The sequence below is a fragment of the Rattus norvegicus genome, chromosome X, assembly GCF_021556685.1.
Source record: "Rattus norvegicus strain SHRSP/BbbUtx chromosome X, alternate assembly SHRSP_T2T, whole genome shotgun sequence".
In the NCBI taxonomy this organism is placed as follows: Eukaryota; Metazoa; Chordata; class Mammalia; order Rodentia; family Muridae; genus Rattus; species Rattus norvegicus.
Window position 1 is genome coordinate 110285081 of NC_141554.1, and position 25082 is coordinate 110310162.

General features: G+C 37.6%; 1 protein-coding gene across 2 annotated transcripts in view; it reads left to right on the forward strand.

Annotated features, from left to right (window-relative positions):
- Il1rapl2 (interleukin 1 receptor accessory protein-like 2) overlaps positions 1 to 25082 on the forward strand; it is a 1310993-nt gene that overhangs the window by 663200 nt on the left and 622711 nt on the right. For both annotated transcript variants that reach the window (NM_001166342.3, XM_087599348.1), the window contains 1 exon segment: positions 24713 to 24866. In NM_001166342.3, the coding sequence (NP_001159814.1) occupies positions 24713 to 24866 (154 nt within the window).

Below are 25082 nucleotides of genomic sequence, written 5' to 3' on the forward strand. Positions count from 1 at the left end.
ACCTTAATTCTCTAATAACAGTTTTCATATGCATGAAGTCTGTTTTTTTTATTTTCCTTCATCTTTTGTTACATTACTTTTCAGCCAAATGTATTACGTTTATATGATAGGTTCCATTATAACATTTTCATACATGTATAGAATATATGTATTTTTGCTATGCCATTTTATTATCATGTGTTGTTCCCCTCCTTCTCATCCCTGTATTTTCTCAGCAAGTTTACATTTCATTTATCCAATTTCTAAAAGAAAGGGACTTGTAGCTTTCCAAGAATACTGTTAGTGCAAACACACAAAAAATGTATTTTGACATGCAATATTCTTCTAGCTCAAATAGATGCTTGAATTGGTAGCCCAATGTTAATAAGGAAAAGGATGGCAGTTTGAATTTCCTTGTTTTTGCTAGGCCTGACTAATTATGAATGTTTTTAATTAGTTATAATTGATAGTGACTGAGAATAAATGATTTCATATTTTTTCATTTGGTCAATGGACCACTGGTTCAGTGCTTACTTTCTAGGTGATAACCTGGGTGAAACACCATAGTAGGAACTGTCAATGGTATAGTGAGCAAAGTAAACTCAAGGCCCCATTCTCCTGGAGGCAATGTATAAATAGACTGGCTCTCCTCAACGCTCTAAGAAGGATATGTTTCAACCAAAGCATGTAAGAGTAGCTTCTACTCCTGACTAATAACATCGTTGTATTGAGTCAAGGGCAATACACATGCATGTTTTTCACCAAAAGAAAAACTGAGAAGGCAGGCTTATTTAATAGTTTCTTAACACATTATAGATAGCACAGCCTTTTTACATGACTGTAAACTATGAAAGTGATAATATGGTAGATAGAAGTGAGATGACAACATGACCCAAGCATGTTAGCTCTTCCAGGCCCCTTTTCACCAATTTAGGGCTGAAAACCAGGAGATCAAATGTTTATACAACATTAACTCCTAAAAGGTGCTCCAAAGTGTTGTAGATCACTGGCATATAAATTCCTATTTTACTTTCTCATAGAGGGTGGCATATATATTAACCTAACAGTAACTCGATTATGGTTACCTTGTCAATCTGAGGTATCAGCGGATGGTAACTTATGTCCTATATTTGAACTCCATCATTTAGATAAAGGATATGAAGCTATTCATTGGTGGTTGTTATCTGACTTTATACAGATAAAGAATGTGATACAACTTATAGAGGATCACTAAACTAAGAGGTAGGCAACTGGGCTCAAATCATGAACTTCCACAAAACAGCAAGTATTATCACATTACCATAATGATCAGTCCACTGAATAGCAAGCTCTTCTACACACATGGCTTACTCACATCACCAATGCAACCAGAAGTTTCTATACTAATCATTGCTCCAGAAAAAAACCTAAATACTTCTGCAAGATTCTGCAGGGTTATGAATGTCCAAAGAGACTAAAATTAACAAGTATGGCAAATATTGGTTGCTCAAAATGAAAGTGAAACCAAATAGCAGAAATTATATTATAGGGACCTTGCAGCTTTTCCAATTTGATTTCTTTTTTTTGGTTCTTTTTTTCGGAGCTGGGGACCGAACCCAGGACCTTGCCCTTCCTAGGTAAGCGCTCTACCACTGAGCTAAATCCCCAGCCCCTCCAATTCGATTTCTTATATATGAAGAAACTGAGGACAAAAGACTGAATGACTTGCTTAAATTGTGGTAAGATTTATTTTAACACCATTTCCAAAATGTTACCCAAAGCGCAAAGAACAGTGAAAAGAAATGAATGTGTGCACATACCTGTATGTTCATGTTGGTCATCACTAATTTAAGATGTCAACATTTGAACTGCTCAAAAAATATGAAGCATTTAAGATCAAAAACTCAGGGGACAACAGATGCTGGCGAGGATGTGGAGGAAGAGGAACACTCCTCCATTGTTGGTGGGATTGCAAACTGGTACAACCATTCTGGAAATCAGTCTGGAGAATCCTCAGAAAATTGGACATTGAACTGCCTGAGGATCCAACTATACCTCTCTTGGGCATATACCCAAAAGATGCCCCAACATATAAAAAAGACACGTGCTCCACTATGTTCATTGCAGCCTTATTTATAATAGCCAGAAGCTGGAAAGAACCCAGATGCCCTTCAACAGAGGAATGGATACAGAAAATGTGGTACATCTACACAATGGAATATTACTCAGCTATCAAAAACAACGACTTTATGAAATTCGTAGGCAAATGGTTGGAACTGGAAAACATCATCCTGAGTGAGCTAACTCAATCACAGAAAGACATACATGGTATGCACTCATTGATAAGTGGCTATTAGCCCAAATGCTTGAATTACCCTAGATGCCTAGAGCAAATGAAACTCAAGACGGATGATCAAAATGTGAATGCTTCACTCCTTCTTTAAAAGGGGAACAAGAATACCCTTGGCAGGGAAGAGAGAGGCAAAGATTAAAACAGAGACTGAAGGAAAACCCATTCAGAGTCTGCCCCACATGTGGCCCATACATATATAGCCACCCAATTAGACAAGATGGATGAAGCAAAGAAGTGCAGACCGACAGGAGCCGGATGTAGATTGCTCCTAAGAGACACAGCCAGAATACAGCAAATACAGAGGCGAATGCCAGCAGCAAACCACTGAACTGAGAATAGGACCCCCGTTGAAGGAATCAGAGAAAGAACTGGAAGAGCTTGAAGGGGCTCGAGACTCCATATGTACAACAATGCCAAGCAACCAGAGCTTCCAGGGACTAAGCCCCTACCCAAAGACTATACATGGACTGACCCTGGACTCTGACCTCATAGGTAGCAATGCATATCCTCGTAAGAGCACCAGTGGAAGGGGAAGCCCTGGGTCCTGCTAAGACTGAACCCCCAGTGAACTAGACTGGTGGGGGGAGGGCGGCAATGGGGGGAGGGTTGGGAGGGGAACACCCATAAGGAAGGGGAGGGGGGGGATGTTTGCCCGGATACCGGGAAAGGGAATAACACTTGAAATGTATATAAGAAATACTCAAGTTAATAAAAAAAATATGAAGCATTTTGAGCAATGATGACACAAGTGGAAAAATACAAACCATCTTTGCTTCACATATAAAGTTACTAAGTGCTACATAAAGTTGTCTTTAAGTGAATTTTGTACTTATCTTTGGTCTCTGTATTCAAGACTGCTTGTTAGGTATATGCTAACATTTCAGAATCTAAAATAATCTTAAATTCAAATGCTTCTAAGTATTTTTGTTAAAGAGTATTTATATTTAAAATCTCTCTCTGTCTCTCTGTCTCTGTCTCTGTCTCTGTCTCTGTCTCTCTCTGTCTCTCTCTGTGTGTGTGTGTGTGTGTGTGTGTGTGTGTGTGTGTGTGTGTGTGTAAAACAGATCATTTTGAGAAAACAGGCAATGTGCAGGACTTATAAAGATATTTGCAGCTTTTCCTTCCACTGTGTTTAACTATATCAGCTCACATAAAACACTTGCATAATGCATTATTTTATACTCTGTTCCCCTGCCTCCTGCCTTCACTTGCTTTTACATCTTCTCTCAATATGCATAAACTTTCCTTGAAGCCACAACATACATATTCTATCTTAGGCCATAGTTATTTGCATACCTACACAAACATGTTATCTTGTCCCCCATTTTTATAAAAACAGTATCTTGCTGTGTAGACTAGTCTTCAGCACTCTGCCTGACACACAAACATAAATATTCTTCTATGGTCAAAATTTTTAGCCTAATTATTTGCTTTCTAGTGGTGAGGATTGAACTCAGAACCCCACACTTACTGAGCACATGCTGTTCCACTAAGCTAAATCCATAGTCCCTATTTTTTAATGGATCATAGGATGTAGGGTACATTGTTTAACAATTCTTTTACTTGTGATTTTATAAATGTTTTATTTTTATTACTCAAAGGTTTCAATATTAATTGTTGTAAACATGAATATATCTGCCCTGACACACACAATAGGGACACTCTCTGTTTGTACTATCATTTAATATAACTTTTAACTTAATAATGGTCATAGTAATAAACTTGAATAAAATGTGTTATATAAATTTCAAAACTGGAGAGAGAGAATGTCTTAATTTTTGATTATTTGATATTTATATAGTCCAAGGGATAAAACAACCACAAAACAAAAATAAAACTGAGGTAATCCAATAAGATAGATTACTGAAATATTTCATTATATTTCTGCTGCAATTACAAATTAAATGTATAATAGAGAAAAATAAAATGCCTCATTTACAATAGTGACAAACTGTAAGACACTCAAGAATTTAGTAACATTAGAAGAGATGTAAGTGATTTTATGGAAGAATATGAAATACGACCTTAATTAACAGAGATTTAAAGTTAAAGTTTATCTTTGCAGGGAAAACATCACAGTTTAATGTGAATTAATAATTTTGAAACTGAAAAACACATTCATACAGTTTCTAGGTATATATATATATATATATATATATATATATATATATATATATATATCTCCAAACTTTCAAGAATATATTAGAAATATCATTCATAAAAGGAAATTGATTATGTCAGTTATTAGGAAATATGGAAAACAGCATCAGCTAAAATGGCAGGATTTGGACAAGATCTCAGCACTCAGAAAGCTGAGGAAGAGGGTTATCTGAATTTATGGCCAGCTTGCTTTGCACAGTTAGTTCCGAGACTAGAACTAGAACCCTTGTCTCGAAAGAAAGAAAAACTGTTTGTTTTTTTTTTCAATTTTCAAGTCCTGTTTAAGCTACTATATTGTTGAAACTTCATAGGTACAGTTTCCTTGTCATATATTGAGGGAACTATCTCCTAGCAGCTATCTTGTTACTCTAACTCCTACCATCTTTCTGCCATTTCTCTCAGGGTATTTCCTGAGCTTTACATTTAGAGGTGGTGTTGTTTATGTACCACATGAGGTTGGGCACCCTATGGTCAGTTGAGTTCTACATTTAATCGGTAGTGGTTTTCTGTAATGGTCTCTGATGCAAAAAGCAGCTAAACTTTTTTGCTAAAGCAAAATCACAGTACTAAAATGAATGGGGAAATCTCACGGGGCTCCAATTATATGCACTAAAAGATAGAGAATCAATCTTCTCCAGAGACAAGTCCTCTGAAGGTTAGCCAGTCCTGAGCAGTTCTAAATGTGTATGCATACTTATGAGCATCAATAAATGAACTTACCAAGTTATAAATATATACACAGATACATGCATAAATGTATTTATATATATGTATATTTACATGTGCGCACACACACATACTCACACACATACAACGAAGAGGCTAGAAATTTGAGAAATAATGTTTTATGGTGGGGTGATAGGCATTGGAGAGAAGATACTGAGGGTGAAATAGTATAAGTAATATATATATATGTATATATATATATTCTCCAAAATTAAAAATATTAAATGGACAATAAAGTCTTAATTTTACAGCCAAAACCAATAGTTTAGCAATGATTATCTATTAATATCATCACTTATGTTAATGAGATAAGTTATTTTATTTTATTTTGCTTTATCCGTGACTATTTTCTTAAAGCCAAAAATGGCTCTTGAGACCTCATTATACAACAACCCAAAGGACCATTACATTTTCTTTGCTAATAAAATGGCTAGCTAAAATGCTTGATAATGTTAAATAACTGTTGAAAATGCAATAAATTTATATATTCTATAGCCATAAAGTATTCCACCCTTAACTTACTAATTTTGTATTTATTAATTTCAAAGATTCTCTTTGAAGAATGAAGAGTTTGACTTTTCACCAGTTGAACGACATTTGTGTTGTCTGTGTGTGTATGTGTGTGTGTGTGTGTGTGTGTGTGTGTGTATGTGTGTGTGACTGAAAATAGTTATTATAGTATTTGCTTTTGATTTATAATTACATTATTTCCCTTTATCTTTTTCTCCATTTAAACCCCCAATATACTTCCTTTGATCTCATTCAAAATCATAGTCTATGCTTTCTTTAATCACAGTCATACACACACACACACACACACACACACACACACACACACATACACACACACCCATGTGTATATTCTCATATGCAGAAATACAACATGTATAGTATTACTTGTATGTATAGTCTCAAAGATGACCATTGGATATTGGAATTGGTGTGTTCTTACCAAGGGAAAACTATTTCTTCTCCACTCTTAATACTCCTTAATTTCCTGTAATATTTTTTTGTTTTTGTTGTAGTTGTGTGTCTGTGTGAGTATGTGTTTGTGTGTGTGAGTGTGTGTGTGTGTGTGTGTGTGTGTGTGTGTGTGTGTGTATGTCCAGAATTGAGGCTTCATGACCTTTATCTGTCCACTTTAGCATGTCTGTTGGCATAGTCCTTGTTCAGGTCATACTTAGGTAATGATGTAGATGAGACTTCACAGATTTAGTTCCTTTGACATTTTAGGAAACAAAATCCCATAGAAACCGTCTCTCCCTCTGACTCTTACTCTTTCTGCCCCATTTTCTTCAATGATTCCTGAGCCTTAATTAAGTTCACGAGTTTTGTTATAGATGTGTCAGTTTGGACTGGATTTCACATCTCTGTATCTTGTTATGTAATGATTTTCTATAACACTCTGTCTATTCCAAAAAGAGGCTTTCTTGATGAGGGATGAGGACTACACCAATCAGCATGTATAAAACAAGTATTGGGGTGTAGTTAGGGATTGTGCTGGTGTCATAACAGAGGCCTTATTTATTTCCGTTCTACTGTTTGGATTTCTAACATTTTTTATTCATTCCCAAACTGTCCACATTACCCCTTTGTTCTTAAATAGTGCCAGTTTTCCCACTGGAATCACCAATATACTTTAAATAGCGTAGTCATTTAAATCATACTTATTTTATCCCCAGGCTTGCAAAAAATAAAAATCTGACACATCAGTCTGATGATTAATTTCCAGGACATTTTTTCATATTATAGGTGTGCCTTATAATATTTTCTTATAATATACTACCTTATAAAAGAAAGTGAGTCTACTGAGACTTTAGGTAAGAATTTTACTTTTTTTTCTGGCTAATAGTCTCTATCTTTTGCCTAGTGTAATTTTAGGTTTTAGAAGATAAAAGTCTGGTGTGTTTGTTCTTGATGTACCCCTGGTTTTGTTTCTTTTTTTTCCATTTTTTTTCAAGAAGTTTCTTCAAAATAAGACCCAAGTCATATCATTACTTCAGCTGCAAAGCTACAATCCTGCATTATCCTTAAATTGTTTTTTAAAATACATTTATTTTTGTGTGTGTGTTCGTACGGGGTGGTGGTGGTATGTGCACATACTTGCTATAGCACATGTATTAAAATCAGAGGATGGCTGGCAGGAGTTGATTTCCTGTTTTTACCATTTGGTCTTTAGGATTGAACTCAGGTCAATAGGCTTATGATAATTACCTTTACCTCATGAACCATCTGATTGACTTCATAATTCTGAATTTTTATCACTTTACCAATATAGTACGAAGTAGGGGAAGTATTCTATGCTTTTGTGATTGGGTCTTAACATTTTAGCATAGCATTGTTTCTTGGCAGATACTATCACACAGACCTATCTATTATCTTTATTCTTCTCTTTTGCTATCAAGGAAGGAAGGAAGGCCAGAAGTGTTAGAGGGGCCACTTTTCTTTGCTCAATTCAGAGGCTGGGGGGGGGGCTTTAATGTTTAATTACTCTCTCCAGTTAATGTTCCCTAATAGCTATGATTCTCTGTGTTCCATGCTTGTGGTAGAGGTTTCCTCCATGGCCTTAACTGTCTGAGACATCTGAGAACTGTTGATCTTTGGTAGGTTTCACTGCTTTCTTTTTGTAAGAATGATAGTGATGGCTAAAACCCTTTTCGTGAGACAAAAAAGATGGCTCCAGCTCTAGAGCTGTAACTACATAAACTGTTACTTCTGGAGAGCTCTAAAAATGTTAATCATGTTTGTATTTGATAATTGATGGATATTGCACCTGAAAAAATAGGCTATTGAGTTAACAGCAATATAATGATAGTATTTATTATGTAGTTTTAGCATGTGATATGTTATAATACAGGGCATTGGCATGCACTACCTCATTTAAACTTTATTCTGTCAATGAATATAGTAACTGCTCAGAAATATAAAGTATTTTTATTTAAATGTTCAAATTTAGAACTTTAAATCTTCAAGACTCAGAGCTATTAATACCAACATTAAGAATGAAGATATGCCTCCAGTTTCTGCCTACAACCAGAGCTGACACAGTACCACAGCTCTCTGTCCACAGATCCCGTGGAGAGAGAGAGCACGGCTTTCAGAAGTTCAGACAATCCTGAGAAAAGTGGGGAGACCAACACTTCTGCTCACGTTGCTGGCCCAAGAGGAACCCACCAAGAGCCCTCTGGACACAGGAGCTTGGAGGAATCTGGAACAGGATCCTTCCGGTTTCTGCCTGCAGCCAGGGATGAAAGCTGGTGTCCAAGGGAGCTGACACACCTGAGAGCAGTGGTAAGACCACCACTTCTGCTCTGAGGGACCTACCTCGAGCCCTTAGGACACAGGAACCGGAGGAGCAGTCTGGGACAGGATTCTTCTGGTTTCCACCTATGCCCAGTGCTGACACTGTGAAACAGCTCTCAGTACTCAGATACCTCTGGGAGAAAGAGTGTCTCCAAGAATGCTGACACACAGGCTTACAGGAGGATCAAGTCACTGTCAGAGACTGCAAGACCAGCTAACACCATAGATAAGCAGACTGCAAGAGGCAAGAACATGAACCTAACCAACAGAAACCAAGTCCACGTGGGATCATCAGAACCCAATTTCCCTACAACAGCAAGCCATAGATATACCAACACACCCAGAAAAGCAAGATTTTGAATTAAATCATGACTCATGATGATGTAAGAGATCTTTAAAAAGGACATAAATAACCCCCTTAAAGAAATACAGAACAACACAGGTAAACAGGTAGAAACCCTTAAAGAGGAAACACAAAATTACCTTAAAGAATTACAGGAAAACACAATTTCAAAAAGGTGAAGGAATTGAACAAAACCATCCAAGATCTAAAACTGGAAATCACAAAGGGAGGCAACCTTGGAGATAGAAAACCTAGGCAAGAGATCAGGAGTCATAGATGCAAACATCATCAACAGAATACAAGAGAAAAAAGAGAAAATCTCACAGGCAGAACTTACCAGAAAAAGCATTGACACAACTTTCAAAGAAAATGTAAAACACAAAAAGCTCCTAACACAAAACATCCAGGAAATCCAGGACACAATGAGAAGATCAAACCTAAGGATAATAGGTATAGAAGAGAGTGAAGACTCCCAACTTCAAGGGCCAGCAAGTATCTTCAACAAAATTATAGAAGAACACTTCTCTAACCTAAAGAAAGAGATGTTCATAAACACACAAGAAGCCTACAGAATTCCAAATAGATTGGACCAGAAAAGAAATTCCTCCCATCACAAAATAATCAAAACACCAAATGCACAAAAGAAAGAAAGAATATTAAAAGCAGTAAGGGAAAAAGGTCAAGTAACATATAAAGGCAGACTTATCAGAATCATACCAGACTTTTCTCCAGAGACTATGAAAGCCAGAAGATCCTGGATAGATGTCATACAGACCCTAAGAGAACACAAATGCTAGCCCAGGTTACTGTATCCTGCAAAACTCTCAATTAACATAGATGGAGAATCCAAGATATTCCATGACAAAACCAAATTTACACAATATCTTTCTACAAATCCAGTCCTACAAAGGATAATAAATGGTAAAGCCCAACATAAGGAGGCAAGCTACACCCTAGAAGAAGCAAGAAACTAATTGTCTTGGCAACAAAACAAAGAGAAGAAAAGCACACAAACATAACCTCACATCCAAATATGAATAAAACAGGAAGCAATAATCACTATTCCTTAATATCTCTCAACATCAATGGTCTCAACTCCCATATAAAAAGACATAGATTAACAAACTGGATATGCAATGAGGACCCTGCATTCTGCTGCCTATAGGAAACACACCTCAGGGACAAAGACAGACACTACTTCAGAGCGAAATGCTGGAAAACAACTTTCCAAGCAAATGGTCGGAAGAAGCAAGCTGGAGTAGCCATTCTAATATCAAATAAAATCAATTTTCAACTAAAAGTCATCAAAAAAGATAAGGAGGGACACTTCATATTCATCAAAGGAAAAATCCACCAAGATGAACTCTCAATCCTAAATATCTATGCCCCAAATACAAGGGCACCTACATACTTAAAAGAAACCTTACTAAAGCTCAAAACACACATTGCACCTCACACAATAATAGTAGGAGATTTCAGCACCCAACTCTCATCAATGGACAGATCATGGAAACAGAAACTAAACATAGATGCAGAGAAACTAACAGAAGTTATAAACCATGTGGATTTATAGATTATAGAACATTTCATCCTAAAATAAAAGAATTCACCTTTTCTCATAACCCCATGGCACCTTTTCCAAAATTGACAATATAGTCAGTCACAAAGCAGACCTCAACATATAAAAGAAAACTGATATAATCCCTTGCATCCTATCAGATCATCATGGAATAAGACAGTTATTCAATAAGTACAAAAACCAGAAAGTCCATATACACACGGAAGGTGAACAATGATCTACTCAATTATAACTTGATCAAGGAAGAAATAAAGAAATTAAAACTTTTTAGAATTTAATGAAAATGAAGGCACAACATACCCAAAATTATAGGAAACAATGAAAGCAGTGCTAAGAGGAAAACCCATAGCTCTGAGTGCTTCCAAAAAGAAACTGGAGAGAGCGTATATTGGCAGGTTGATAGCATACCTAAAAGGTATAGAACAAAAAGAAGCAACTACACTGAAGAGGAGAAGCCAGCAGGAAATAATCAAATTCAGGGCTGAAATCAACCAAGTAGAAACAAAGAGAACGATACAAAGAATCAACAAAACCAGGAGCTGGTTCTTTGAAAAATTAACAAGATAGATAAATTCTTAGCCAGACTAACCAGAGGGCACAGAGAGTGTGTACAAATTAACAAAATCAGAAATGAAAAGGAAGACTTAACAACAGAAACAGAGGAAATTCAAAATACCATAAGATCCAACGACAAAAGCCTACTCAACAAAATTAGAAAATCTGGATGAAATGGACCAATTTCTAGACAGATACCAGTTACCAAAGTTAAATCAGGATCAGATAAACTATTTAAACATTCCCATAACTCCTAAAGAAATAGAAGCAGTCATTAAAAGTCTCCCAAATACAAAAAGCCTAGGACAAGATGTGTTTAGTGCAGAATTCTCTCAGACCTTCATACAAGACCTAATACCAATACTGTCTAAATTATTTCAAAAAATAGAAAGAGAAGGAACACTATCAAATTCTTTCCATGAAGCCACAATTATGCTTATACCTAAACCACACAAAGACCCAAAAAGAGAAAGAGAACTTCAGACCAATTTCCTGTATAAATATCAATGCAAAAATATTCAATAAAATTCTCACAAACCGAATTTAAAAACACATCAAAATGATCAACCATTATGACCAAGTAAGCTTCATCCCAGGAATGCAGGGATGGTTCAATATATGGAAATCCATCAACATAAACCAGTATATAAACAAACTTAAAGAAAAAAAATGCTCATCTCATTAGATGCTGAGAAAGCATTTGACAAAATTCAACACCCCTTCATGATAAAAGTCCCGGAAAGAATAGGAATTCAAGGCCCATATCTAAACATAGTAAAAGCCATATACAGCAAACCAGTTGCTAACATTAAACTAAATGGAGAGAAACTTGAAGCAATCCCACTAAAGTCAGGGACTAGACAGGCTGCCCACACCCTACTTATTCAATATAGTTCTTGAAGTCCTAGCCAGAGCAATCAGACAACAAAAGGAGATCAAAGGGATACAGATTGGAAAGGAAGAAGTCAAAATATCACTATTTGCAGGTGATATGATAGTGTCCTTAAGTGATCCCAAAAGTTCCCCAAGAGAAATCCTAAACTTAATAAACAACTTTAGGAAAGTGGCCGGATATAAAATTAACTGAAACAAATCAGTAGCCTTCCTCTACTCAAAGGATAAACAGGCTGAGATAGAAATTAGGGAAACGTACCCTTCATAATAGTCACAATGTATATAAAATACCTCGGTGTGACTCTAAGCCAGTAAGTAAAAATTTGTATGCCAAGAACTTCAAGTCTATGAAGAACAAAATTGAAGAAGATCTCAGAAAATGGAAAGATTTCCCATGCTTGAGGATTGGCAGGATTAATATTGTAAAAGTGGCCATCTTGCCAAAAGCGATCTACAGATTCAATGCAATCCCCATCAAAATTCCAACTCAATTCTTCATAAAGTTAGAGCAATTTTTAAATTCATTTGGTATAACAAAAAACCCAGGATAGCAAAAACTGTCTTCAACAATAAAAGAACTTCTGGGGAAATTATCATCCCTGACCTGAAGCTGTATTACTGAGCAATAGTGATAAAATATTGTATGGTATTAGTACAAAGACAGGCAGGTAGATCAATGGAATCTAATTGAAGACCTAGAAATAAACCCACACATCTATTGTCACTTGATCTTTGACAAAGGACATAAAACCATCCAGTGAAAAAAAGATAGCATTTTAAACAAATGGTGCTAGTTCAGCATGTAAAAAAATGCAATTAGATCCATTCTTATTGTTCTGTACAAACTCAAGTCCAAATGAATCAAGGTCCTCCACATAAAACCAGATAAACTCAAACTAATAGAAGAAAAAGTGGGGAAGAGCCACACGTGGGCACTGGGGAAATTTTCCTGAACAGAACACCAATGGCTTATGCTCTAAGATCAAGAATCGACAAATGGGACTTTATAAAATTGCAAAGCTTCTGTAAGGCAAAGGACACTGTCATTAGGACAAAACAGCAACCAAAAATTGGTAAAAGATATTTACCAATCCTACATCCCATGGAGGGCTAATATCCAATTTATACAAAGAAGTCAAGAAGTTAGACTCCAGAGAATCAAATCACCCTATTTAAAAAAAATTGGGTACAGAGCTAAACAAAGAATTCTCAACTGAGGAATATCGAATGGCTGAGAAGCACCTAAAGAAATGTTCACCATCATTAGTCATCAGGGAAATGCAAATCAAAACAACCCTGATAGTCCACCTTACACCAGTCAGAATGGCTAACATCAAAAATTTAGTTGACAACAGATGCTGGCAAGGATATGGAGAAAGACGAACACTCGTCCATTGTTGGGAGGATTGCAAGCTGGTTAAACCACTCTGGAAATGAGTCTGGTGGTTCCTCAGGAAATTGGACATTGTTCCACCTGAGGACAAAGCTATACCACTCTTGAGCATATACCCAAAACATGCTCCAACATATAACAAGGACACACACTCTACTATGTTCCTAGCAACCTTATTTATAATAGTCAGAAACTGAAAATAACTCACGTGTTCCTCAACAGAGTAGTGGATACAGAAATTGTGGTACATTTAAACAATGGAGAACTATACAGCAATTAAAAACAATGACTTCATGAAATTCTTAGACAAATAGATGGAAGTAGAAAATATCATGCTGTGTGAGATAAACCAGGCACAAAAGAACAGACATGGTATGTATTCACTGGAAGTCGATATTAGCCCAAAAGCTTGGAATACCCAAGATATAATCCACAGACCACATGAAACTCAAGAAGTTGGAAGACCAAAGAGTAGATGCTTCAGTTCTTCTTAGAAAGGAGAACAAGGGATTCCCAAACTCTCGGAACCCTGCCCGCAGCAGCTCACTGCTCCCAAACCCCATGGGAGAGAGAGCTCACAGCCAGGACACGTGGGCACTCCTGAGACTCCAGAGCGGAAGAGACCACCAACACTGCCCACCCCTGCCCACATCCCTGGCCCAAGAAGAAACTGTATACGGCCTCTGGGTTCCTGGAGATAAGGACACAGGAGCAGCAGGTCCCCTGTGTCTAAGACACCACCGGAACCTGAAGGGACCAACAAGATAAACAGTTCTCTGCACCCAAATCCCGTGGGAGGGAGAGCTAAACCTTCAGAGAGGCAGACACGCCTGGGAAACCAGAAGAGACTACACTCTGCCCACATTACTGATTCCAAAGGAAAACACCAAACGCCATCTGGAACCATGGGCACAGAAGCTCCCGGAAAGGGCAGCACAGATTTTCCTGGTTGCGGCCCCTGCTGAGAGCTCATAAGCAACACCACACCAACAAACTTGAGCCTCGCGACCACAGGTAAGACAAACCTTCCTGCTCTAAGCGATCTGCCTGGTGAACTCAAGACACAGACCCACAGGAACAGCTGAAGACCTGTAGATAGGAAAAAACTACAAGTCCAAAAGCAGAACACTCTGTTCCCATAACTGGCTGAAAGAAAACAGGAAAACAGGTCTACAGCACTCCTGACACACAGGCTTATAAGACAGTCTAGCCACTGTCAGAAATAGCAGCACAAAGTAACACTAGAGATAATCTGATGGCGAGAGGCAAGCGCAGGAACCCAAGCAACAGAAACCAAGACTACATGGCATCATCGGAGCCCAATTCTCCCACCAAAGCAAACACGGAATATCCAAACACACCAGAAAAGCAAGATCTAGTTTCAAAATCATATTTGATCATGATGCTGGAGGACTTCAAGAAAGACATGAAGAACTCCCTTAGAGAAACACAGGAAAATATAAATAAACAAGTAGAAGTCTACAGAGTGGAATCACAAAAATCCCTGAAAGAATTCCAGGAAAACACAATCAAACAGTTGAAGGAATTAAAAATGGAAATAGAAGCAATCCAGAAAGAACACAGGGAAACAACCCTGGATATAGAAAACCAAAAGAAGAGACAAGGAGCCGTAGATACGAGCTTCACCAACAGAATACAAGAGATAGAAGAGAAAATCACAGGAGCAGAAGATTCCATAGAAATCATCGACTCAACTGTCAAAGATAATGTAAAGTAGAAAAAGCTACTGGTCCAAAACATACAGGAAATCCAGGACTCAATGAGAAGATCAAACCTAAGGATAATAGGTATAGAAGAGAGTGAAGACTCCCAGCTCAAAGGACCAGTAAATATCTTCAACAAAATCATAGAAGAAAACTTCCCTAACCTAAAGAAAGAGATACCCATAAGCATAAAAGAAGCCTACAGAACTCCAAATAGATTGGACCAGAAAAGAAATTACTCCCGTCACATAACAGTCAAAACACCAAACGCACAAAATAAAGAAAGAATATTAAAAGCAGTAAGGGAAAAATGTCAAGTAACATAAAAAGGCAGACCTATCAGAACCACACCAGACTTTTCGCCAGAGACTATGAAAGCCAGAAGATCCTGGACAGATGTCATACAGACCCTAAGAGAACACAAATGCTAGCCCAGGTTACTGTATCCTGCAAAACTCTCAATTAACATAGATGGAGAAACAAAGATATTCCATGACAAAACCAAATTTACACAATATCTTTCTACAAATACAGTCCTACAAAGGATAATAAATGGTAAAGTGCAACATAAGGAGGCAAGCTACACACTAGAAGAAGCAAGAAACTAATCGTCTTGGCAACAAAGCAAAGACAAGAAAAGCACACAAACATAACCTCACATCCAAATATGAATATAACAGAAAGCAATAAACACTATTCCTTAATATCTCTCAACATCAATGGTCTCAACTCCCATATAAAAAGACATAGATTAACAAACTGGATATGCAATGAGGACCCTGCATTCTGCTGACTACAAGAAACACACCTCAGAGACAAAGACAGACACTACCTCAGAGTGAAAGACTGGAAAATAACTTTCCAAGCAAATGGTCGGAAGAAGCAAGCTGGAGTAGCCATTCTAATATCAAATAAAATCAATTTTCAATTAAAATTCATCAAAAAAGATAAGGAAGGACACTTCATATGCATCAAAGGAAAAATCCACCAAGATGAACTCTCAATCCTAAATATCTATGCCACAAATACAAGGGCACCTACATACTTAAAAGAAACCTTACTAAAGCTCAAAACACACATTGCACCTCACACAATAAGAGTAGGAGATTTCAACACCCCACTCTCAACAATGGACAGATCATGGAAACAGAAATTAAACAGAGACCTAGACAGACTAAGAGAAGTCATGAACCAAATGGACTTAACCGATATTTATAGAACATTCTATCCTAAAGCAAAAGGATATACATTCTTCTCAGCTCCTCATGGTACTTTCTCCAAAATTGACCATATAATTGGTCAAAAAATGGGCCTCAACAGGTACAGAAAGTTAGAAATAATCCAATGCCTGCTATCAGACCACCACGGCCTAAAGTTGGTCTTCAATAACAATAAGGGAAGAAAGCCCACATACACATGGAAGTTGAACAATGCTCTACTCAATGATAACATGGTCAAGGAAGAAATAAATAAGGAAATTAAAGACTTCTTAGAATTTAATGACAATGAAGGTACAACATACCCAAACTTATGGGACACAATGAACGCTGTGCTAAGATGAAAACTCATAGCTCTGAGTGCCTGCAGAAAGAAACAGGAAAGAGCATATGTCAGCAGCTTGACAGCACATCTAAAAGCTCTAGAACAAAAAGAAGCAAATACACCCAGGAGGAGTAGAAGGCAGGAAATCAAACTCAGAGCTGAAATCAACCAAGTAGAAACAAAAAGGACCATAGAAAGAATCAAGAGAACCAAAAGTTGGTTCTTTGAGAAAATCAACACGATAGATAAACCCTTAGCCAGACTAAGGAGAGGACACAGAAAGTGTGTCCAAGTTAACAAAATCAGAAATGAAAAGGGAGACATAACTACAGATTCAGAGGAAATTAAAAAAATCCTCAGATCTTACAATAAAAGCCTATATTCAACAAAACATGAAAATCTGCAGGAAATGGACAATTTCCTAGATAGATACCAGGTACTGAAGTTAAATCAGGAACAGATAAACCAGTTAAACAACCCCATAACTCCTAAGGAAATAGAAGCAGTCATTAAAGGTCTCCCAACCAAGAAGAGCCAAGGTCCAGAAGGGTTTAGTGCAGAATTCTATCAGACCTTCATAGAAGACCTCATACCAATACTATCCAAACTATTCCACAAAATTGAAACAGATGGAGCACTACCGAATTCCTTCTATGTAGCCACAATTACTCTTATACTTAAACCACACAAAGACCCAACAAAGAAAGAGAACTTCAGACCAATTTCCCTTATGAATATCGACGCAAAAATACTCAATAAAATTCTGGCAAACCAAATCCAACAGCACATCAAAACAATCAACCACCATGATCATGTAGGCTTCATCCCAGGCATGCAGGAATGGTTTAATATACAGAAAACCATTAACGTGTTCCATTATATAACAAACTGAAAGAACGAAAACACATGATCATTTCATTAGATGCTGAGAAAGCATTTGACAAAATTCAACACCCCTTCATGTTAAAAGTCCTGGAAAGAATAGGAATTCAAGGCCCATACCTAAATATAGTAAAAGCCATATACAGCAAACCAGTTGCTAACATTAAACTAAATGGAGAGAAACTTGAAGCAATCCCACTAAAGTCAGGGACTAGACAAGGCTACCCACTCTCACCCTACTTATTCAATATAGTTCTTGAAGTTCTAGCCAGAGCAATCAGACAACAAAAGGAGGTCAAGGGGATACAGATCGGAAAAGAAGAAGTCAAAATATCACTATTTGCAGATGATATGATAGTATATTTAAGTGATCCCAAAAGTTCCACCAGAGAACTACTAAAGCTGATAAACAACTTCAGCAAAGTGGCTGGATATAAAATTAACTCAAATAAATCAGTAGCCTTCCTCTACACAAAAGAGAAACAAGCTGAGAAAGAAATTAGGGAAACGACACCCTTCATAATAGACCCAAATAATATAAAGTACCTCGGTGTGACTTTAACCAAGCAAGTAAAAGATTTGTACAATAAAAACATCAAGACTCTGAAGAAATAAATTGAAGAAGACCTCAGAAGATGGAAAGATCTCCCATGCTCATGGATTGGCAGGATTAATATAGTAAAAATGTCCATTTTACCAAAAGCGATCTACAGATTCAATGCAATCCCCATCAAAATACCAATCCAATTCTTCAAAGAGTTAGACAGAACAATTTGCAAATTCATCTGGAATAACAAAAAACCCAGGATAGCTAAAACTATCCTCAACAATAAAAGGACTTCAGGGGGAATCACTATCCCTGAACTCAAGCAGTATTACAGAGCAATAGTGATAAAAACTGCATGGTATTGGTACAGCGACAGACAGATAAACCAATGGAACCGAATTGAACCATCAAATGGAAAAAAGACAGCATTTTCAGCAAATGGTGCTGGTTCAACTGGAGGTCAACATGTAGAAGAAAGCAGATAGATACCTGCTTATCACCCTGTACAAATCTTAAGTCCAAGTGGATCAAGGACCTCCACATCAAACCAGATACACTCAGACTAATAGAAGAAAAACTAGGGCAGCATCTGGAACACAAGGGCACTGGAAAAAATTTTCTGAACAAAACACCAATGGCTTATGCTCTAAGATCAAGAATCGACAAATGGGATCTCATAAAACTACAAAGCTCCTGTAAGGCAAAGGACACTGTGGTTAGGACAAAATGGCAACCAACAGATTGGGAAAAGATCTTTACCAATCCTACAACAGATAGAGGCCTTATATCCAAAATATACAAAGAACTCAAGAAGTTAGACTGCAGTGAGACAAATAACCCTATTAAAAAATGGGGTTCAGAGCTAAACAAAGAATTCACAGCTGAGGAATGCTGAATGGCTGAGAAACACCTAAAGAAATGTTCAACATCTTTAGTCATAAGGGAAATGCAAATCAAAACAACCCTGAGATTTCACCTCACACCAGTGAGAATGGCTAAGATAAAAAACTCAGGTGACAGCAGATACTGGCGAGGATGTGGAGAAAGAGGAACACTCCTCCATTGTTTGTGGGATTGCAGACTGGTTCAACCATTCTGGAAATCAGTCTGGAGGTTCCTCAAATAATTGGACATTGAACTGCCTGAGGATCCAGCTATACCTCTCTTGGGCATATACCCAAAAGATGCCCCAACATATAAAAAAGACACGTGCTCCACTATTTTCATAGCAGCCTTATTTATAATAGCCAGAAGCTGGAAAGAACCCAGATGCCCTTCAACAGAGGAATGAATACAGAAAATGTGTTACATCTACACAATGGAATATTACTCAGCTATCAAAAACAATGACTTCATGAAATTCGTAGGCAAATGGATGGAACTGGAAAATATCATCCTGAGTGAGGTAACCCAATCACAGAAAAACACACATGGTATGCACTCATTGTTAAGTGGCTATTAGCCCAAATGCTTGAATTACCCTAGATGCATAGAACAGATGAAACTCAAGACGGATGATCAAAATGTGAATGCTTCACTCCTTCTTTAAAAGAGGAACAAGAATACCCTCGGCAGGGAATAGAGAGACAAAGATTAAAACAGAGACTGAAGGAATATCCATTCAGAGCCTGTCCCACATGTGGCCCATACATATACAGCCACCCAATTAGATAAGATGGATGAAGCAAGGAAGTGCAGGCAGACAGGAGCCGGATGTAGATCTCTCCTGAGAGACACAGCCAGAATACAGCAAATACAGAGGCGAAAGCCAGCAGCAAACCACTGAACTGAGAACGGGACCCCCGTTGAAGGAATCAGAGAAAGGATTAGAAGAGCTTGAAGGAGCTCGAGACCCCTTATGAACAACAATGCCAACCAACCAGAGCTTCCAGGGACTAAGCCACTACCCAAAGACTATACATGGACTGACCCTGGACTCTGACCTCATATGTAGCAATGAATATCCTAGTAAGAGAACCAGTGTAAGGGGAAGCCCTGGGTCCTGCTAAGACTGAACCCACCGTGAACTATATTGTTGGGGGGAGGGCGGCAATGGGGGGAGGGTGGGGAGGGGAACACCCATAAATCAGGGGAGGGGGAGGGGTTAGGGGGATGTTGGCCCGTAAACTGGGAAATGGAATAACACTAGAAATGTAAATAAGAAATACTCAAGTTAATAAAAAATTCAAAATTAAAAAAAAAACAGAAAGGAGAACAAAATATTCCCAGAAGGAAATGCAAAATGTGGAGCAGATACTGAGGGAAAGGTCATCCAGAGATGGTCCACCTGAGGATCTATCCTATATACTGTCACCAAACCCTGACAATATTCTGGATACCAAGAAGTGATGCTGACAGGAGCCTGATATAGCTGTCTCCTGAGAACCTCTGCCAGAGCCTGACAAATACAGAAGCAGATGCTTACAGCAAACCATGGAACTGAGAATGGATTCCCTAATTGAGAAGTTATAGAAAGAACTGAAGGATTTGGAATGGTTTTCAACCCCAGAGAAAGAACAATATCAACTAACCAGAACCCTCAGAACTCCCAGAGACAAACCACTAACTAAAGAGTACACATGGACAGACCCATAGCACCAGCCACATATGTAGCAGTGGATGGCCTTATTGGGCTTCAGTGAGAGAAGAGGCCCTTGACCTTATGAAGGTTCCATTTCCCCATGCAGGGGAAAGCCAGGACGTGGAGATGGGAGGGAGTGGTTCATTGGGTAGGAGAACCCTTTCATAGAGGTAGGGTAGGGGAGGAAGGATAGGGGAACTCTACAAGGGAAATCAGGTAATTTGAAATCTAAGTAAAGAAAATATCCAGTAAAAAAGAAAGAAAAAAGAATGAAGGTATGGCAGGATATTTAGAACATTTGAGTATAAAGACTCCTTGGAGTGAGGTACTCTAGATTTTTGAGGTAGGAAAGAGATATAGCTCATAAGGTTGAAGTTCATTCTCAATTTGTACTTGTAGTCCAAGCCATCTGTTCTATCCTTATATAGCAGAAATATGGATTCGCTGAAGACCATTAACCAGATGTGTAGATGCCTCAAGGGATAGTACAAAGTTAGGTGAAAAGAAGGAGTCATCCTGGGGGCGTGGGCTTTATATATTCAGATATAAGTGATTTGAGGATCAGAAGTTACTGATGTTCCTTTGTCCACACAGCTGCTTTGTGAGTAATCCTCAGAATCAGGTGAAATATTTAAATCACCCATCCTGATCTTCTGGCTGTGAGGAATGAATTGTTTGTTCTGAATGGCAGTAAATTAACCGTGCTCACCATAACAAATGGATTAAATCACTTCCACGGGTATGAGGATGATATCTCATAAGTGGGTTATGAGTGCAGTGGCGAGTATTTCAAGACAAAAACTGCCATAGCCGAATGTGTCAGCCCACAGGCTAATATCAAGAGACTAAGTAAACAAATGTCTCTTTTCTGCATTCAAGTCTCCCAATCCAGCAACTGCTTGTATGGGATATCTGTATCCAAAGGAGGGCAAAAGGGAAAGAAATTGAAGCTTTTAGGCTGGCATTATGTTGGTTGTGCAAGAACTTTTTGCAAAAACCTGCTCCATGAGGGGAGATCCAAACCCTAAAATGAAGCTGGATGCTAGAGAACTGGAGGGAGACCAATTCTATAAATCTTCAAATTGATGCAGTTTATTTCAGTAGTATACGGACCAGTATAAAATAGGGAAAATATATAATGTAAATATTCAGAACGTTTAATTATCTGACTCCTTGATGGTTTTCCTAACTATTCTTAGAAGGACTACTATTTTGACACTTGATCTATGCACTTAAAACTGTTCACTCAATGGTCTGTCACAAGGAACCATGCATGAGACAGCAAAATGTGGCATATGTTCACTGTACAAGGAAGGGACAGAAATGATGTAGAGATACCATTACGCTTAGCAGACAGTAGCTTATAGAAGAAACATTTCAAATAAGTGGAATCAAGGCCTAGAAAACATCTGCAATTCTATATACATACATAGACCCAGGTAAACTGACTAACAAAATAACTTTCTGCATGGTGGAGAGATCGGAGCAGATAGAATCATTTATTCATGAAGTCAAGCTGGTAAAGATCACTTGCTAAGGGCTCCTTAGCAATAAAAATACAGTCCCTCCACCGACCTGCTAAAAGTAGTGTTAGAGTACCCTGTAAGGAGCTGTGCATAGTCAGGCAGCTGAAGTATTATGGTGCTGGTGAATAGTTAACCAATTATTGAGGATTTATTTGTATGTGATCTGTCCATTAGCTCCATTGCTTATTAAAAAGAACAAGAGATTCTAGAGAGATACAATCCTGGATCAAAAGGTTTAGAAATGGAAACATTCTTTGTATCTACAGTACTATTACCTAAGACCGTGGTGGATAAAACTTCTGCCTTTGGGTAATGGCAAATCAGATGGTACTTAATATTATCCCCATAATAGAAAATGTAGAACAGAGATTTAAACAAGTTAGGTCAACCCTGAATTTCATCCTGGAGATATGGTCACCCAAACAGTTTTGTTTTGCATCTTTACCACATGGCCTGAGGAGGAATGAAAATGGTCTGAAGCTATTTCCACAAGCTGCAGTTTTCTAAACAGACACACCCACTTCCGCTAGCTGCAAGGACTCATTTACATGTCTAAATGGCAAGTTAGAAAGTACACAAGACTGTCTAGATTTATCTGAGAGGAAGTGCAAAAATCCTAGCCTGTTTATCAGGAACTATTTTCTAAGGCCTCTACATATTTTAGTTTTTACTTCCCGCATCGGAGTACGGGATATCTGTGAACAGTGAATATAAAAGTACTTGTAAATAATCACATATGAATTTTCCCCAAAATGACATTAGAAAATGAGGCCATTTATCTTTGAATAAAAGAAGTGTGTGGGCTTTTGCCTGCCCCCCACCACCTCTATGTGAGAGCACAGCAGCTCAGCTTTCATTTTCCTTTCCTCTCAAAATGCCCAGAGGGACCATATTTTTGTTTAATGACCTTCAGAATGATTCTTTAGAAATCTGAGGCTATCAGTGTTGGAAGCAATGCGAACATAATTGTGGATTATTGTTGTATGACGTTAGTGGCAGCTGGCCTGATTTTTTTCCTCTCTGTTTAGACTTTTCTTCATTTTCCCAGAAACCTTATATCCCAAGGTTTAGCTCAGAAGCAAATCTCATATAGGTGATAAACCTTGCCAGACATGCTATGTAATATAATTTCAGACAGACTCTTAACTGGTCTTCAGAAAGACCCCGGGGAGTAAAGCAGCCTTATATCTAGATGTCCTCTGTTGTATTACTTTTATTTACTCTCTGAAAATGTGTTTGGATAGTTGTAGTGGACATATCTCTTGACTATTACACCTATGAACTTAAGTGCCAATTTTTGTGCTTTGTTGTCAAATCTACTGCTAACGGAAAAAAAGTTATAGTGAAAAACTAATAAATGGATACTTGTTCTCACAAATAATTTATAAACATTTACGGGCACTCACAGCTGGGGACTGAGAGCCAACATATTTCCAACATTTTGCGAGTGCTTGATATATACATACATATATATATATACATATATATATATATATATATGGAATGTAGATGTAAAGAAGAGTAGATGCAGATGTTACATACACTGCAGTGGGTAAAGGGAAAATACTTTCAGCTATTGTCTACATAATCCACTTTGTAATCAATTTTATAAATGCCTCAACTGACACACTCGGAAGATGATAAAAGTAATTTTGTCTTAACCGTTCAATACTCCTTTATGCTTGCTATGCTCCCATTTTATGCCTGTTATGCTCCCATTAATATCTATACATTGACTGGCTAACAATTGGCTAAAACTTTCTGATTGAAAGGAGAGAGACTTGGAACAATATATTAGTTTAAGAAAATTCCCAAATCAAAGCTACTTGCCCGAGTATTCTTCTATACACGTCAGTCACTGGGAAAGTATTATACATTCCTTTCTTCAGAGCAGCATCAAGACTCTCATGTCAAAAGGAAAGGAGAATTTGTTTCAGCAGTAAAATTTTCTTTTCTTTTCGTGTATCAATAAACTCACAAAGCAAGTAGTTGATCTCTCTATGCTGTTATTACAACGAAGTGCATCTTCATTTTCTGTACTTTTAAGGAAACCCTGAGCTTTAATTTTTCTAGATTCTATCATATCCCTTTGACCACAAGTAAGGAGATTCTGGGATATCAGTATTTTGTTTTTTGTTTTTTGGGGAGTTTGTTGTTTGTTTCCTAAAACAGAGAATATCCAATAAAACACTTATAAACTTCACTGCTAATGAAAAAGCCTGCTACAAATATTTTGTGATACTTTAGATTCCCATCAAATGAACCATTGTCCCTTTTTGACTCTTAGGAAAGACCCATATCAATTAGAAAGAACAGGACATTAATATTTAACAACACTTAGCATTACTCTATGTGTGAGTCTTGCATTCAGTGACCTTGGATGCTATTTTGTTTTTGCTCAGTACCTCTGAAGACCTGTTGCTTTAGGAGTCAGGTTTTTAAAGTGACACCTGATGGAGTAACTAATGATATTTGAACTGTATGCAATAATGTGCATCTATAATATTGTCTGAACATTGTTTAAACTTCTTATTTCCACATTTGGAAGAGCATGTGGAAGAATACAACCATGTAATTTTACCTTGCCAATTCTAAGTCTTAGGCGTGTGAATATTTATTTTTCACTTATGACTATTTTCCCTACAGGAATGCAAGCCAAAAATGTGGAGAAGCATAATAATACAGAAGGGAAATGCTCTTCTCATCCAAGAAGTTCAAGAAGAAGATGGAGGAAACTATACATGTGAACTTAAGTATGAAGGGAAACTTGTAAGGCGAACAACAGAACTAAAAGTTACAGGTAGGAGCTCGTTCTACCAAAATATAACAGATGAAATTTTAAGTACTTTTTGATTTGATGGGGAAGACTTTTGTTCAAAGAGACAACTTCTCGTAAATTTAGAATTGGCAGCAAATCAAGCTGTTGGCAACATCACTATTAATGAGTTCCGATGAACAAAAGATATAAGTGGAACATGTGTGATTAGAGGTCTAGGGCTTATTGGCTGTCTATATG